The 15,609-nt window shown below is 41.8% G+C and overlaps 1 protein-coding gene across 10 annotated transcripts in view; it reads left to right on the top strand.

The window, feature by feature from the left end:
* The first annotated feature begins 1,077 nt into the window (after window positions 1-1,077).
* CSTPP1 (centriolar satellite-associated tubulin polyglutamylase complex regulator 1) overlaps window positions 1,078-15,609 on the top strand; it is a 226,441-nt gene continuing 211,909 nt past the window's right edge. For 5 of the 10 annotated variants that reach the window (XM_007999816.3, XM_007999806.3, XM_037999405.2 and 2 more), the window contains exon 1: window positions 1,079-1,217. In XM_007999816.3, coding sequence (XP_007998007.2) covers window positions 1,172-1,217 — 46 coding nt within the window. In that variant the 5' untranslated portion in view covers window positions 1,079-1,171. Of the gene's footprint in view, window positions 1,218-15,609 lie in introns of all 10 variants that reach the window. The other 5 variants (XM_007999826.3, XM_007999808.3, XM_073016682.1 and 2 more) reach the window with 3 other exon arrangements.

Here is a 15,609-nt window from a genome sequence, read left to right as displayed (position 1 = left end):
CACCAAAAAAGTGAGGACAGACTGGCTTTTTCTGCTATGACTGAACTGTGTAGAGTGCTACAGATCTCTGACCTGTTGTCAGGAGTAGGAAAGGACAAAAAAAATTTGGGAACTTGAAAACCAAAGAATATTCTCTTAAAGGAGAAGTGAGCAATTGGGCATATGGGGAAAAAAACCTAATTGGTGATGTCGTTTCTGCATCCCCTCCCCCTCAAGAAGAGAAATGTCTTAGTAGGAAAAAGGAAAGACATCTGGGAAGGGTACCAAATAGTAAGGGCTAGGAATAGAAAGAAGAACCAAAGATAAAAAGGAATTGAGGCCGGGCCGCAGTGCCTCACACCTGTAATCCCAGCACTTTGGGAGGCCTGAGGCGGGCGGATCACCTGAGGTCGAGAGTTCGAGACCAGCCTGGCCAACATGGTGAAACTCTACTAAAAATACAAAAAATTAGCCAGGCGTAGTGGCGTGTGCCTGTAATCCCAGCTACTCGGGAGGCTGAGGCAGGAGAACCATTTGAACCCGGGAGGTGCTGGTTGCAATGAACCGAGATCATGCCACTGCAATCCAGTCTGGGCAAGGGAGTGAGAATTGAGAAGAAATGGCAATTATCTCAGAGGCGTTAATGAGCACCTTTTGTGTGTCCAGCTATCGTAGGCAGAAAAGACACATCTCTGACTTCTAGAAGCAGCCAGGGTATAAAGATACCTCAGCACTTTGTAGCAATTTAAGATAGTAAATACCAAAGAGATAAAAATAGGTAATGGGATACTAAGTGTTTATGGGGGCCAAAGGGCGGGGGCTATTATTGAGTTAGGATAAACAGTGTATAAAAGCAGGGATACTTATGAAATTCAGAACCTGCGTATATGGGCGGCTGACAGTAATTATTCGACACCGGGAAACAATGGATTCAAAAGAATTCTTCATCTCAGATTCCTCTAAAACCAAATCTTCAACAATGGGAGTCCAAAGAAACCTAGACCGTCGTGAAGCGACTGCCCCCGGAACTTGAGTGGCCAGCTCCACTTGGAGACACGGAGACTGTTTGTGTGACACCTCCTCCAGCTCCCGTCCCCTTTCCGCCGCGTGGGTGCCATGGCAACGGAGAGAGACTGCAACCTGGGTTCCGGAAGTCTGAGAGCTGGAGCTTTGAAGCCACCCCGGTCAAAGGATGCTGAGTCCGGAGCGCCTAGCCCTACCGGACTACGAGTATCTGGGTAGGAACCCCCCTTCAACTTTGGGGAGGGAAAGACGTGCAGACGAATTAGGCCGGGGTCTGGGAGGAGGCGGGGGCGGGGGCCGGGTCTGAGTGGGATCGGGTCCGGGTGGTGTGGGGAGGGGCGGAGAGGCGGGGGTTCTAGGGCCTGAACCTGTAAGGCCGAGTAGGAAGGAGAAAAGCACCTGGGAAGTAAAGAATTGTTTGAAGTATAGGGGCTGGAACTCAGGCAATGTGGATTGTGTTCAAAGTGGGTCAGGTTGGAGTTGAGGATTTGGGGCCCTGTTCGGGTATTATTGACCTGCTGTTAGTGGAATAAGAATAACCTTGGAACCTCAAGTGCCAGATCAGTCATTCCGTGAGTAACTGTCTTAACCATTGCGGCGACAGCGAACATTTCGAGCTTTTCCTTTTCATTAGGCACTGTGCTAAGCATTTTACATGCATTATTCTTCATTTGAATTTCTCAACTGCCCTAGGAGGAATTACCATGTTTTCTTCCAGTTTTGCAGGTGGAGAAACTGGGGCTGAAGAGATAACTTATGTAAGTTAGGCCACACAACTAGAAAATGGTAGCACTAGGATCAGAACCGGATTTGCCCACTCCAACAGAACTTGAGATATTGACTTAGCTCTTGAGCTAAGACTGTATATGTAGTACTTTCTTGAGCATCTTTAGTGTGTAAGGCATTTAATGAATGAAAAAAAGCACACATACGCATGGATATGTACACACACACATATGCACACAATACACTTTTTTTTTTTTTGAGGAGTCTGACTCTGTCACCCAGGCTGGCGTGCAGTGGTGCGATCTCGGCCCACTGCAAGCTCCGCCTCCGGGGTTCACGCCATTCTCCTGCCTCAGCCTCCCAAGTAGCTGGGACTACAGGCGCCCGCCACCTCGCCCCGCTAATTTTTTGTGTGTTTAGTAGAGATGGGGTTTCACGGGGTTAGCCAGGATGGTCTCAATCTCCTGACCTCGTGATCCGCCCGCCTCAGGCCTCCCAAAGTGCTAGGATTACAGGAGTGAGCCACCGCACATGCGAGAAGTTTTAAGTTTACAGAAAATTGAGCAGATAGTACAGCGAGTTCCCATATATCTTGGGTCTCCCTCACTCACAGTTTCCCCTATTATTTATGTCTTGCATTAGTGTGGTACATTTGTTACACTGGATAAACTAATATGGACGTATTATTATTGCATATAATATATAATAATTAGGGTTACTTCTTTGTGTCGTTCAGTTCTGTGGGTTTTGATAAATGCGTAATGTCATGTATTCACCATTCCATTATACAGAATAGTTTCACTGTCCTAAAAAATCCTCTGTGCTCCACCTGTTGATCCTTCTCCCTCCCCCTGCAGCCCTTGCCAACCACTGATCTTATTGTCTCTAAAGTTTTGCCTTTTCCAGAATATCATGTAGTTGGAGTCATACAGTGTGTAAATTTTTCAGATGGGCTTAACTTAGCAGTAAGCATTTAAGTTTCCTCCATGTCTTTCTGTGGCATGATAGCTCATTTCTTTTTATTGCTGAATAATAATTCCATTGTATAGATGTACCATGCACATCTTTTTTTTCTTCTTCTTTTTTTTCTTTTGAGACAGTGTCTTGCACTGTCACTCAGGCTGGAGTGCAGTGGCACTATCACGGCTCACTGCAGCCTCGACCTCCAGTCTCAAGTGATCTTCCTACCTCAGCCTCCCAAGAAGCTAGGACTACAGGCACATGCCACTATCCCTGGTTAATTTTTTAATTTTTTGTAGAGAAAGAGTCTCACTATGTTGTCCAGGTTGGTCTTGAACTCCAGGGCTCAAGCAAGCCTCTTATTGTGGCCTTCCAAGGTGCTGAGATTACAGGTGTGAGGCACTGCACCTGGCTTACATCTCTCTTTTTTTTTTTTTTTTGGAGATGGAGTTTCACTCTTGTTGCCTAGACTAGAGTGCAATGACGCGATCTGGGCTCACTGCAACCTCCGCCTCCCAGGTTCAAGTGATTCTCCTGCCTCAGCCTACCTAGTACGTGGGATTACAGGCATGTGCCACCACGCCCGGCTCATTTTATATTTTTAGTAGTGACGGGTTTCTCCATGTTGGTCAGGCTGGTCTTGAACTCCTGACCTCAGGCGATCCACCCACTTCGGCCTTCCAAACTGCTGGGATTACAGGGGTGAGCCACTGCCCCCGACCAACATCTTTTTAAATGAAAAACAACTCTGTTTTAAATTTTGTCTAATTTATTTTAAAAATTAATTTAAAAATATTTTTTAAGGTTGGTAATATGGAAACTTGATTCAAAATATTTTTTAGGCCAGGCAAGAATAAGTTCCACAAAGTGGAATTGGTGGATCAAGGGCATATGCATTGAAGTATTGATAGATATTGCCAGATTGCCCTTCATAAGTGTTATACCATTTTGCCACCAGCAATGAAAGAGAATGCCTGTTTCCCCACTGTCCTGACGACAAAATACATCAAACTTGGATTTTTTTCAATCTAAGTGACAAATAGTCTCAGAGTAGATTTAATGTGTATTTTTAAATGAAGTCAAGTGTCTTTTTACCAAGTTTAAGGGCTGTTAGTCTTTGAAAGCTATATATACACACAAATATACATGAACATATATATATTATATATATATGCACACACACATAGAGAGAGCTTAAGACAGTGACCACATCCATTAATCAGCTAAAAGGGGATACTGATATCACAGATAATTTTTTATTTAATGAATAACAATATCAATGTCAAGCCATGCCTAGACTTTTTCCAAAGATTTTATGTATTTTATTTACCCAGTACTCAATGAATATATGAAATATTTGAAAAGCCTAGTTCATTGTTCAATTCCTTGGGTGTTTGCTGTTTGAATTTTATGTCCCAAAGGCTTGGCATATTTGGCATATTGGTGCTTTGGTGAATAAAAGTTGGTGGTCTCTTCATAAATGGCTTTTTCAGGAAGATCAATTCAGTGGTAGTGTTGAGAATGAATCTACAAACAGAATCAGAGTCTCAGGTTGGTTGAAGAAGCTTCAATGTTTGTGAAGTCCAACCAACCACCTAATACTTGAATCCTATACAAATGCTTCTTCATGCTTTGTTTCATATTTAAGTGTCTTAATTCCTTGTCCTAACCACTGACTAGACATTCATACTGCCCTCAGCATGGTCACACCACTCACTGGCTTCTCCTGGTTCATCAAACCATATCACTCTGCTGAAATGCGTTTGTCTTTAGTTGAGAACTATCCCTGCCTATTACAATTTGGTCTGTCTTAGAAGCATGCTGCTTTGACCTCTTCACCCTCAATCTTTTTTTTCGAGACAGAGTCTCGCTCTGTCACCTAGGCTGGAGTGCAATGGCATGATCTCAGCTCACTGCAACCTCTGCCTCCAGGGTTCAAGTGATTCTCATGCCTCAGCCTCCCAAGTAGCTGGGATTACAGGTGCCTGCCACCATGCCCAGCTAATTTTTATATTTTTAGTAGAGACAGAGTTTTACCAGATTTGCCAGGCTGGTCTTGAACTCCTGACCTCAGGTTATCCACCCACCTCGGCCTCCCAAAGCGCTGGGATTACAGGCGTGAGCCACCGTGCCCGGCCAATCTATTCACCCTCAATCTAATGACCGCTTAAAACCACTCCCTAGAGAATAGATTAATAGATTAATAAAATATTTCCTGATTTAAAATTTTAAATACCTGTGGTTTTTCAATTTGTTTTTGTTTTATAAATTATAAAGTTACTTGCATGTGTAGGCCTAAAGAAGGCTATACTTACAGAGAAACAAAACTGCAGACTGGAAAGCCCTAGGCATTCAGTGAAACCCAAAAGCTAAAGTTGAGTTCCCCTTGGTTAGTGTATCTGGAGACCTCTCTTTAGGATTATGGTGTAATTACAGGGATACCTATCCAATGAATATCTAGAGATATCCCTTTCTCCCTGCTAGCTAGGGATTATATTTACCTTTCTGACTATTAGTGAAGAAATCAATCTTTTATCATGTTGGGTAAACTGATCCTTTCCCCACTGACTTTGTAGATTAGGAACCTGTAATCATGGCCTTGCATGGCTTAAGATCTTAAGATCATCACTAAAGAATAGCTTAATTATGTTCATGTCTGCAGTCATCAGAATGTAGTGATAAAAATTGTGTTAATGCCCAGGCCTGAAGAGAGAAAGGAGAGTCTGGTAAGGAGATGAAATAAGTATAGACCCTTTGTGTAGGACCCGCAGAAGATTTCCAGCCTTATGAAACCTACTTAGTGGAAGCTTCTGCCAGAGGCTGGAGGTGTGTCTGTGTATCTGGTTGGGTGTGGCTAGCTCTCTAGAGCCAAAGGGCAGCCTGTTCTGGTCCCAGGTTTGCCAAACCTACCACCTACATGCGACCTGAGTTTTTCACTCCACCTAATTTGGTAAGGTGCATGCTTTCACTCACGCTCCAAGTTGCCTCTTTTTTTCCATGGAACCTGCTTATTCTCACTACGGCTGATAGTGGGTTAGCATAATAGATAACTCTAGAAATCAAAGATGGCCTTTCTCCTTTGGGGACTAGACATTTAGAAGAATTACAATAAATTGGGTAGTTTTTTTTAAGCTATAGTTTTTGAACTCTTCCTATATGCCTGGCACTGTGGTTTGTCTCATTTAATTTTCACAACTACCATATGAAGTGAGTACTCTTACTAGTCCCAATTAGTAGTTATTAATATCATCTTGTCATTCTATAAAGAAGGAAGCTGAGGCTTAGAAAGGCTAATTGATTTGCACAAGGTCACACAGGCAATGATGCCTAGTAAAGCAGGGGTTCAAACCCAGGTTTGTCAGATTCCACAGCTTGTGTTTTCTCCTCTTCACTAAAAAGATAAAAACAAACCAAAAAACCCTATTGGTTCAAAGGACAGTAATTCTTGCTTCCTTATTAAGGATAGGGCTCTTGCAAATAAGTTTCTTGGGAACAAGAATTGTATTTTACTTATCATTGTCGACCTTCTGTCATTGTCTACCTTTTATCATTATCTACCTTCTATCACTGTATACTCTCCCACACTTAATTCATACGTATATGTGAAATGGAATATGAATAATCTGACCTTAGGGTACCCCAAACATGAGTAGCTAACAAAAGCAACCAGACTTATTAAGAACTTACTCTGTACCAGGTACCATTTTAAATGCTTTACATATATTGATGCATATGAAGATAATTTCAGTTGTTATCTCCATTTGGCAGATGAGGAAATGACACACAAAGATACCAAATAACAAGTCAGTAAGTGGTGGATCTAGAATTCTAACCCAGCAGTCTAATTCAAGTCCACATGGTTAAACTCTATGCTATAAATACTTTGAGCAACTCCCAAAGTGAGGCTCCAACTATTGTGTAGACCTATATGTGGATCCTGGAGTAAGGTCAAGTGATTCCAGTGTCTTCATTTAACATTTCTGCCATGAGGAGGCATCCGAGGAATGAGGATGGATCAGAGAATGGTAAAATTCCAATTTCTTCTTGCCACTGGACTCATCTCTCAGAGGCAGGCAATGAGGAAGATAACTTCTACCATTTGGGAGAATTTTATTGACAATCATCTTTGTACTTTGGGTAGCTGTATGACCTAGAAGAAATTACTTAACCTTTCTGTGCCTTAGTTTCCACATCTTCAAAATGTGGGTAATAATAGTACTGTCGTGGTGGCTCACGCCTATATTCCCAGCACTGTGGGAGGCCGAGGAGGGAGGATTGCTTGAGCCCAGGAGTTTGAGACCTACGGGACATAGTGAGACTTTGTCTCTACTAAAAATTAAAAAAAAAAAAAATTAGCTGGGTGTGACAGCATGCACCTGTAGTCCTAGTTACTCAGGAGGCGGAGGTAGGAGGATGCCTTGAGCCTGGAGGTCAAGGCTGCAATGAGCTGTTTTCTTGCCACTGCACTCCAGCCTTGGTGACAAAGTGAGACCCTTTCTCAAAAAATTTAAAAAAGGCCAGGCACAGTGGCTCATGCCTATAATCCCAGCACTTTGGGAGGCCGAGGCGGGTGGGTCACCTGAGGTCAGGAGTTCAAGACCAGCCTAGTCAAAATGGTGAAACCCCGTCTCTACTAAAAATGCAAAAATTAACAGGGCGTTGGGGGTGTGTGCCTGTAGTCCCAGCTACTCAGGAGGCTGAGACATGAGAATTGCTTGAACCCAGGAGGAGGAGGCTGCAGTGAGCTGAGATCTCACCACTGCACTGTAGCCTGGGTGACAGAGTGAGACTCCGTCTGAAAAAAAAAAAAAAAAAAAAAAAATTGTTCTTACCTCATATATGAAAGCATTTATCCTGTTAGAGCACCTGTGTAGGTGCTCAATAAATATTAACTGCTAGTGTTATTACCGTATTTTTGTGCAAATATGTAAACATCTGGTGGCAATCACGAATGCGTGCCTCTCAGATCTCCTACCATGGGGAGGGAAGGGTAATTGACTCCTGACCCCAGCTCTGAATCTAACACCTTGTTCACACTGAGGTCACACCTTCCACAGACTGCTCCTAGTCAATGACTGGGCAGGACAGACCCACTTCTATGAGATGTTTTACTCCTCTGGTGGGTGACTTTGGCTTAAAGACTCACTGCACACTGCTAAATTCCTCATTCTCCCCTCTCCCTCCTTTACTAGGGTCACACCTGCATTTGATCTCTTAGCTCTCCTAGACTCCTCCGGCTTCCTTCCCATTTTCTATCATGGGTGTTTCCCCCAGTACATCTCTCACATGTCTGATCCTGTTTTGGTGTCTGCTTCTCACAGTATCTGAGCTAAGACAACGTCTAACAGTTACTGATATAGTCTCTTCCAGCCATGAGATTAACACAATTTCTTTAGGCCTTGGCAAAGGTTCTGACATAGGACCCCTTCTATGTGGAAGATAAGTGTTGCTAATCTTAACTTTTTTTGTATTTGCTGATACCAAAGCATGTGATATTTACTTGTCTGACTGCCAGACACATTTTATTTTTTGATTGTGAATGAATCCTGATAAACTTATTTTTATTTGAATATAACTAGTGAGCCTTCCAAACCCAATTCTATGCTAGGAAATATTGCTGTTTACAGTAAGTTAGCAGAAATTCTCTTAGGGCCTTAAAGTGTTTGGTTGCTGCAGAAAGGAAATGAAATAAAATAGGTGTTACACTGACTCCCTAAATCTTTGGAAACTAGGTTTATAATACATAAAACTGGTCACTTTGAAATGATTATGGGCCAGGTGCGATAGCTCATGCCTGTAATCCCAGCATTTTGGGAGGCCGAGGTGGGCGGATCACTTGAGGTCAGGAGTTTGAGACCAGCTTGGCCAACATGGCAAAACCCTGTCTCTACTAAAAATATGAAAAATAGCTGGGCTCAATAGCTGGTGCGCACCTGGAGTCCCAGCTACTTGGGAGGCTGAGGCAAGAGAATCGCGTGAACCCGGGGGGCAGAGGTTGCAGTGAGCCGAGATCACGCCAGTGTACTCCAGCCTGGGCGACAGAGCAAGAATCTGTCTCAAAATGATAATAAATAAATACATAAAATAATTGTGAACATATTCACGAAGTCACCTCTTTCTTTCCTTTTTCCTCCCCCTACCCTTCTCCTTCCTTTTCTTCCTCCCTGAATACCTTCTCTATATAAAGCCAGGCATGAATATATGAATATAAAGCATCCCTCCCCACAGGAAACTTACACAGTAGATGGGACATATTCATAAATTGCCATAACATAAAAGGACAGTGTAATAAGTAGAGAGTATGTGAGCTATCTGGTTCTAGAGCCAGCAGCTATCTTGGCCTTTTACCAGTTTGGTCAGCAGCTTTTCAGTCATCAAAGGGACAGCAGTTCCCTTGGTAGCCTAGTTCTGGAATGGGCCTTTTGGGAGTTGTTCCTGGAAGGTCAATCTAGATTATTTTCCTTTTCCAAAGATTCTGTAACCTATTTAGTACATATAATAAATAAATATCTTTTTGTTGGGGGAAAAAAGCAAGTAAGTTCTAAGGCATGTTGTTCCCAACCCTTGCCTACCCCCATTTCTCCAAAGTAAATTGCAGAGAGATTTCAATGTTATTTTGGGGTTTTAAGATAGCTTTAAAATTTTTGACTTTGTTTATTATAATTATATTCAAGTAATGTTAAAATCTTTATTCCAAATGCTATTCAGAAGTTGGGGATCACTTTTATTTGCACAAATGCAATATATGCTAAATGAATAATTCTAGGAGGCTGAGTAGATAAATTGAAGTTTTAAAAATAATAGTAGAGCAGAAGAGACATGATCCATTATCCTATTTCTGGTTCATCATCCTATTTATGTCCTTCATAGCACTTGTTTATCTACTTGTACACTTGGTTATTATCTGTTTCTTTTTTTTTTTTTTTTTTTTTGAGACGGAGTCTCGCTCTGTCACCCAGGCTGGGGTGCAATGGCACGATCTCGGCTCACTGCAACCTCCACCTCCCAGGTTCAAGCAATTCTCCTGTCTCAGCCTCCCTAGTAGCTGGGATTACAGGCGTGTGCCATCATGCCTGGCTAATTTTTTGTATTTTAGTAGAGACAGGGTTTCAGCATGTTGCCCAGGCTGGTCTTGAACTCCTGAGCTCAAGCAATCCACCTGCCTCGGCCTCCCAAAGTGGTAGGATTACAGGCGTGAGCCACGGCGCCCGGCTGTCTGTTTCTTATTAGAATGTGAGCCATGAGGGCAGGCTTTTTCTCTCTAAAATCTAGCACAATGCTTGGCCCAAGTGAAGTGCTCAATTGTTGAATGAATGGTGTACTTTAAGTAACAGAATAAACTTTAAAATAAATGGGAGAAAGGAATCCAGTTCAACAAATAGTTACTGAATTCCTAACATGTGAGAGAAACTATGCTTTTCCCTCCTTCCATGAATGAAAAAGGATGACTGATTAAATCTGCTGTGGATCTTTTCGGTTTTAATTCTGATTATACCTAAGGTTAATTTCTTGGTTGATACCATAGTTTCTGTGTTTGGGTTACATAACACTAAAATTTAATCCATTTTGTAAAAGCAGTATTTTAAAAAGGAAGATTTTCTACAATTTTGGAGCATCTCAATGAGATCCTGTCCTTTAGTTGGACAGAGTGATATGCTTTGATTAAGACTGGAATTACCCTTGTAAACTAATCCCTGGGTCCTCTTTCTGTGCTGGGATCACCCTTACACTACTTCCCTAGGGGCCTTAGGAAATAGCTCATTCTATGATTGGAATTTCAAGTCAAAACACATTTATCTGAGCAGAATTTTAATGATTTATCAAAGAGAGAAGGGATTTTCCCAAACACATCTGAACTTACCAAATTACTGATCCCACTAGCTATGTTTTTTCTTAAGCACCTTTCTTTAAACAAAGCAATTACTGCTGAAATCATCAAATGTATTTTTTTCATGGAAAGCTTTTGACTAAGTTTTGTTTGATTAGCAGGAACCTAGTAAAAGTAAATATTGTTTGAGACGGCACTTTCAGAGCCTGTTCTTTTTCTTCATTCAATTAGCTTTTAAAGTACTGTTCTTTGGAGAAAGTAAGAGCCTTTTTTCTAGCTGTCCTATTGTGTAACTCAAGGTCTCCTTAATACTATTATCTAGCCCTGAGATTACAGGTAATTGTGATAAAACACAAACTTCAGTTTCTGTAATCTCAGACAGAAATCTGCTTGTGCCCCACGACTTCATATCAGGTGTTTTTTAAATTCAGACTTCTCTCACCTGGGGCAGTCCCACTGGCCCAAAGTAAACAGAGGCATCTGGTAGGGATAGAGCTGCATTAGGGCCCATTGCCACTTTTTTTCCCTTCCTTTAAATTAATGTGGCAGAACTCCTCCTGTGGCCAACTTACAAAGACCTGTTCTAAATGGGAAAATTCTATATTTTAAAATAGGCATGTTTGAAACAATATCACTTTTGAATGTAAGATATATGAAAGGCCACATGTCTTCGGCTTTGCTTGTCAAATGGAGAGGCTGCCAGAACTGGTCGGCTCTATGGTTCTCATGCCCCAAAGTCCTGCAAATTGACACATAAGTAGGCAACACACAAAGAAGTTCAGCCCATGAGAAAGTGAGTTTGGGCGCTTGGGCTGGCCTCCTTTCTCTCTGTGTGGAGTTCTTTCCAGCTTTGCCTCTTCTGTCCCATCTTAGTTTTCCAGAAAGGAGAGATTAAATGTGTCTGGTATTTCAGCATGTTAACTGCTTGGGCAACATGAATCTAGCACTCAGGCCACTGTTCAGCCTGTCATATGGAAGGAATTGCCTTTCAGAGGAGATTATAATTGTGTATGTAGCCACACAAATGCACATTCTGCCTGGAGGAAAATGGACAGAAGAGGATGCCTTATGCTGCCACTCAGGTCTCTTTGTGAAAGGCTGCATAAGAAGCGCTTACATGGCATTGTCCCCTCTTTTGGGCTTAATGAGTCATCTTTTTGTGTGATGGCTACTTTAAAAAAAAAAAAAAAAGGAAAGAAGAAATGTACTCTTCCCCAAGTGAGCTGCTTTTACTGGCCCTGCTGCTTTGTCTAAGAGTTTTGTACATTCCTCATGACATCATTTACAATGCTAGTGCACAGACAGTAAACAAAACATAATTTAGCCCTTGGGCACCTATATGAAACTTAAGTAGTCCAATTTAGAGAAATGATAACAATAAACTTCATAAACAGTGAACACATGAGCTTAAACAGCAAGCATGACTCCAGTCCTTTTTGGAATGCGATGCATTGAAAGATGGCTATAGAGGAAACTAGAAGCTCCACATGTCAGTTATGTGCAGTTAAGCCTTGAGTCCATGGTCTAGTGTTAATCTCAAGCAGTACATTCTAGTTAGTGGATAAAATACAGGCTATCATGTGAAGTCATTAAGCCCCTTGAGCCACAGCATTTCACCTATAAAAGTGGAAAAGGTAATATTGCCACCTACCTCACAGGAATGAAAGATGATTGAAAAGACAAACTTGTGGAGTTCTTTATAGGGAAGGTATTTTGTAAATAGAAAACACTGTTATTATTCTCCTTGATTAAATTTCCCCAACAAATGGAGTTGATAAAAGCTACCTCACAGAGGGTTGAGAGGATGAATTAATTAATATATGTCTGTATCTTAAGAGTAAACTATTTAATGAAACCTAAAATTGATTGTCTTTCTTGATCGTCTGTAAACCACCAGACCTGCTGTTTAGAAACACGATTGTCTTCTAAAGTCTCGCGTGTGCAGTCTTTGCCTTCCCTTCAAGGGTTGGCGTGGTAAAGAATCGTGAATGTACAGGCAAAAGATAGGTTAAATCTTCAGGGAGAACAGCCTTGCCTTTCTTCTTTTCAAGGTTATATTTACAAATAGCCTTTGGAGTCTTGCTAATCTTCATTACTATGCCTGAACATAGGGACTGTTTTGACCTTTGTTCTTCCAGTAAATATTTATTTTTGATATCATATTTCTAAATGAGAAACACACTTAGAAGGAAAAGAAGTGGTTGAATTTGTCTCACATTATAAATTTTTTCTTATCTTTCCTGGGATGGTAAGATAAAATAATTTTTTTTTTTTTTTGAGACAGAGTTTTGCTCCATCACCCAGGCTGGAGTGCAATGGCGCAATCTCAGCTCACTGCAACCTCTGCCTCCTGCGTTCATGCAATTCTCATGCCTCAGCCTCCTGAGTAGCTGGAATTACAGGTGCTTGCCACCATGCCTGGCTAATTTTTGTATTTTTAGTAGAGATGGGGATTTCGCCATGTTAGCCAGGCTGGTCTCAAACTCCTGATCTCACGTGATCCACCTGCCTCAGCCTCCCCAAATGCTGGGATTACAAGCATAAGCCATCGTGCCCGGCCCGAAAATAGCTATTATTGAAGGACCTGACATCAGGCTCTTCAACTGGAAAGTTCTCAAACTTAGCCAAGTAATTAAAAACAGCTTTGGTTGTTCAGAATTTAATCTTTTGTTTTCAATTACAGTTAGTAGTATTTGGGTAACTTCATTTCCCAGATTTCATTTGCTATTAGGTGACACAAAAAGGGGAAAGACTTTTCCTTTTTTTTTTTTTTTTTTTTTTAAGATGGAGTCTCGCTCTGTTGCCCAGGCTGGAGTGCAGTGGCGCGATCTCGGCTCACTGCAAGCTCCACCTCCCGAGTTCACATCATTCTCCTGCCTCAGCCTCCCGAGTAACTGGGACTACACCTTGCCCCGCTGATTTTTTTGTATTTTTAGTAGAGACGGGGTTTCACCGTGTTAGCCAGGTTGGTCTTGATCTCATGACCTCGTGATCTGCCGTGATCTGCCCGCCTTGGCCTCCCAAAGTGCTGGGATTACAGGCGTGAGCCACCGTGCCCGGCCTAAAGACTTTTTCTTTTAAATTCTAATTCCTTAGGCAGGGATTATGTCTCATATATATATTTTTTAATACAGAGATAATATTTCAACTTTTAAGTAGTACAGCTGCCTAAATACTGTCTTAAGTGGAAACTGTTTTCTTTCTTTCTTTTTTTTTTTTTTTTGAGTTGAAGTCTTGCTTTGTTGCCCAGGCTGGAGTGCAATGGCGTGATCTCCGCTCACTGCAACCTCCGCCTTCCGGGTTCAAGCAGTTCTTCTGCCTCAGCCTCCAGAGTAGCTGGGATTACAGGTCCCCACCATCACAGCTGGCTAATTTTTGTATTTTTAGTAGAGATGGGGTTTCACCATATTGGCCAGGCTGGTCTCTTGGCCTGGCTGGTCTTGAACTCCTGACCTCATGATCCACCCACCTCGGCCTCCCAAAGTGCTGGGATTACAGGCGTGAGCCACCACGCCTGGCCCGGAAACTGTTTTCAAATAGGTGTTCTTCATATGCCATCTAGAGTCATTCTCATATTCAGGAGGACTGAAGGAGACAGCAGTCTCGTTCAGTTCTCACAGCAGGTAGACATTAGGTTGATCCCACTTTTCTTTGAGGAAACTGGCATTTAAGTTATATAACTTGTCCAAGGTCACTGAGCTAGTATGTCTGGAGCTGAAGTTTGAATGAAGTTTATGTGACTCTAAAGCCAGTATTGTTAGCCACTTTCTTTCAGGTTTTGTAATTTCTAAGGGCCTTCTTTCCCATTCAGTTCAATAACAATTTAAGTGTCAGAACTTAAATTCAGTAGAAAATTCTACAGAATATATGATATATTCCTTAGAGTCTTTTTTTTTTTTTTTTTTTTTTTTTGAGATAAGGTCTCACTCTGTCGTCTAGGCTGGAGTGCAGTGGCATGATCACGGCTCACTGTAGCCTCGACCTCCTGAGCTCAGGTGATCCTCCCACCTCAGCCTCCCAGATAGCTCGGACTATAGGTGTGTGCCACCTTGCCTAGCTAATTTTTAAATTCTTTGTTTACTATGTTGCCCAGGCTGGTCTCCAACTCCTGGGCTCAAGTGATCCACCCACCTTGGCCTCCCATGGTGCTGAGATTACAGGCATGAGCCACCATACCCTGCCAGATTGTTTTAGTATATAGAAGATAATTTAACATTTTCTTGGTGAGGTAGTGTCATTATTTTAGACCTAATTTATTATATTGTGCTAGAAATATGTTATAACATTTACCCATGAGGATGAATGTTATTTTTATTATGCATGAGAAGAAATGGGGGCTCAAAGAACTTAGGTAAATTTTCCATTTATATAGACAGCAGTTAGTGAAGTTATGATTTGATTCTAATTCTTCTAATTTGAAATTAAGTGGTTTAGGTACCATTCAGTGTTAGTTAAATTCTAATTTATAGCTATTAATTAATAAGAAGACATCTCCCTGCTCCCCCACCAGTACTTACCATTCCCTTCTCTCCAGACTAATGTTTCCTACTGAGTCAGTAAGCTGTTGAGGTCTACTGAGGTTTGGTACTTCAGGTGGTTTGGTGCTCCTAATCTCTCAGGGTATTAGGGTGAGGGCTGAGCTGGTGTTATAAAAACAAAACAAAACAAAAAACTCCACCACTTAACTCCCCCACCCTCCCAATGCAATAGCTCATACAAGAAAGCACTTTCTTTCTTTCTTATTTAATTCAAATCCAGGATGTGAAAGGCAGGGTCTGCTTTAGGAAGTCATCATTGGATTTCAGCTAGCAGAGCAGTCAATGAAACACATGGTTTCCAAGGCTGCCTCAACTGTAGCCATTTCTAGCCAGCAAAAGGGGAAGCAGTGAATCCAGGGCAAGGACCTTCTAGGCAAGTGAAGCCGAACATGCAAACATCACTTGTGCTCATATTTCATAGGTGAGAACTTAATAAGGTCCCTGCTAACTGCCAATGAGGCAGGGAATTTGAGTCTAATGGACAATCGTGTGCAAAAAGAATGGCAGCATATTTTTGGCGGGACACAAACAGGAAGCTGTCATACCTAGTATATG

The sequence above is a fragment of the Chlorocebus sabaeus genome, chromosome 1 (genome assembly GCF_047675955.1).
Source record: "Chlorocebus sabaeus isolate Y175 chromosome 1, mChlSab1.0.hap1, whole genome shotgun sequence".
In the NCBI taxonomy this organism is placed as follows: Eukaryota; Metazoa; Chordata; class Mammalia; order Primates; family Cercopithecidae; genus Chlorocebus; species Chlorocebus sabaeus.
This window is presented reverse-complemented; position numbering and strand designations above follow the sequence as displayed.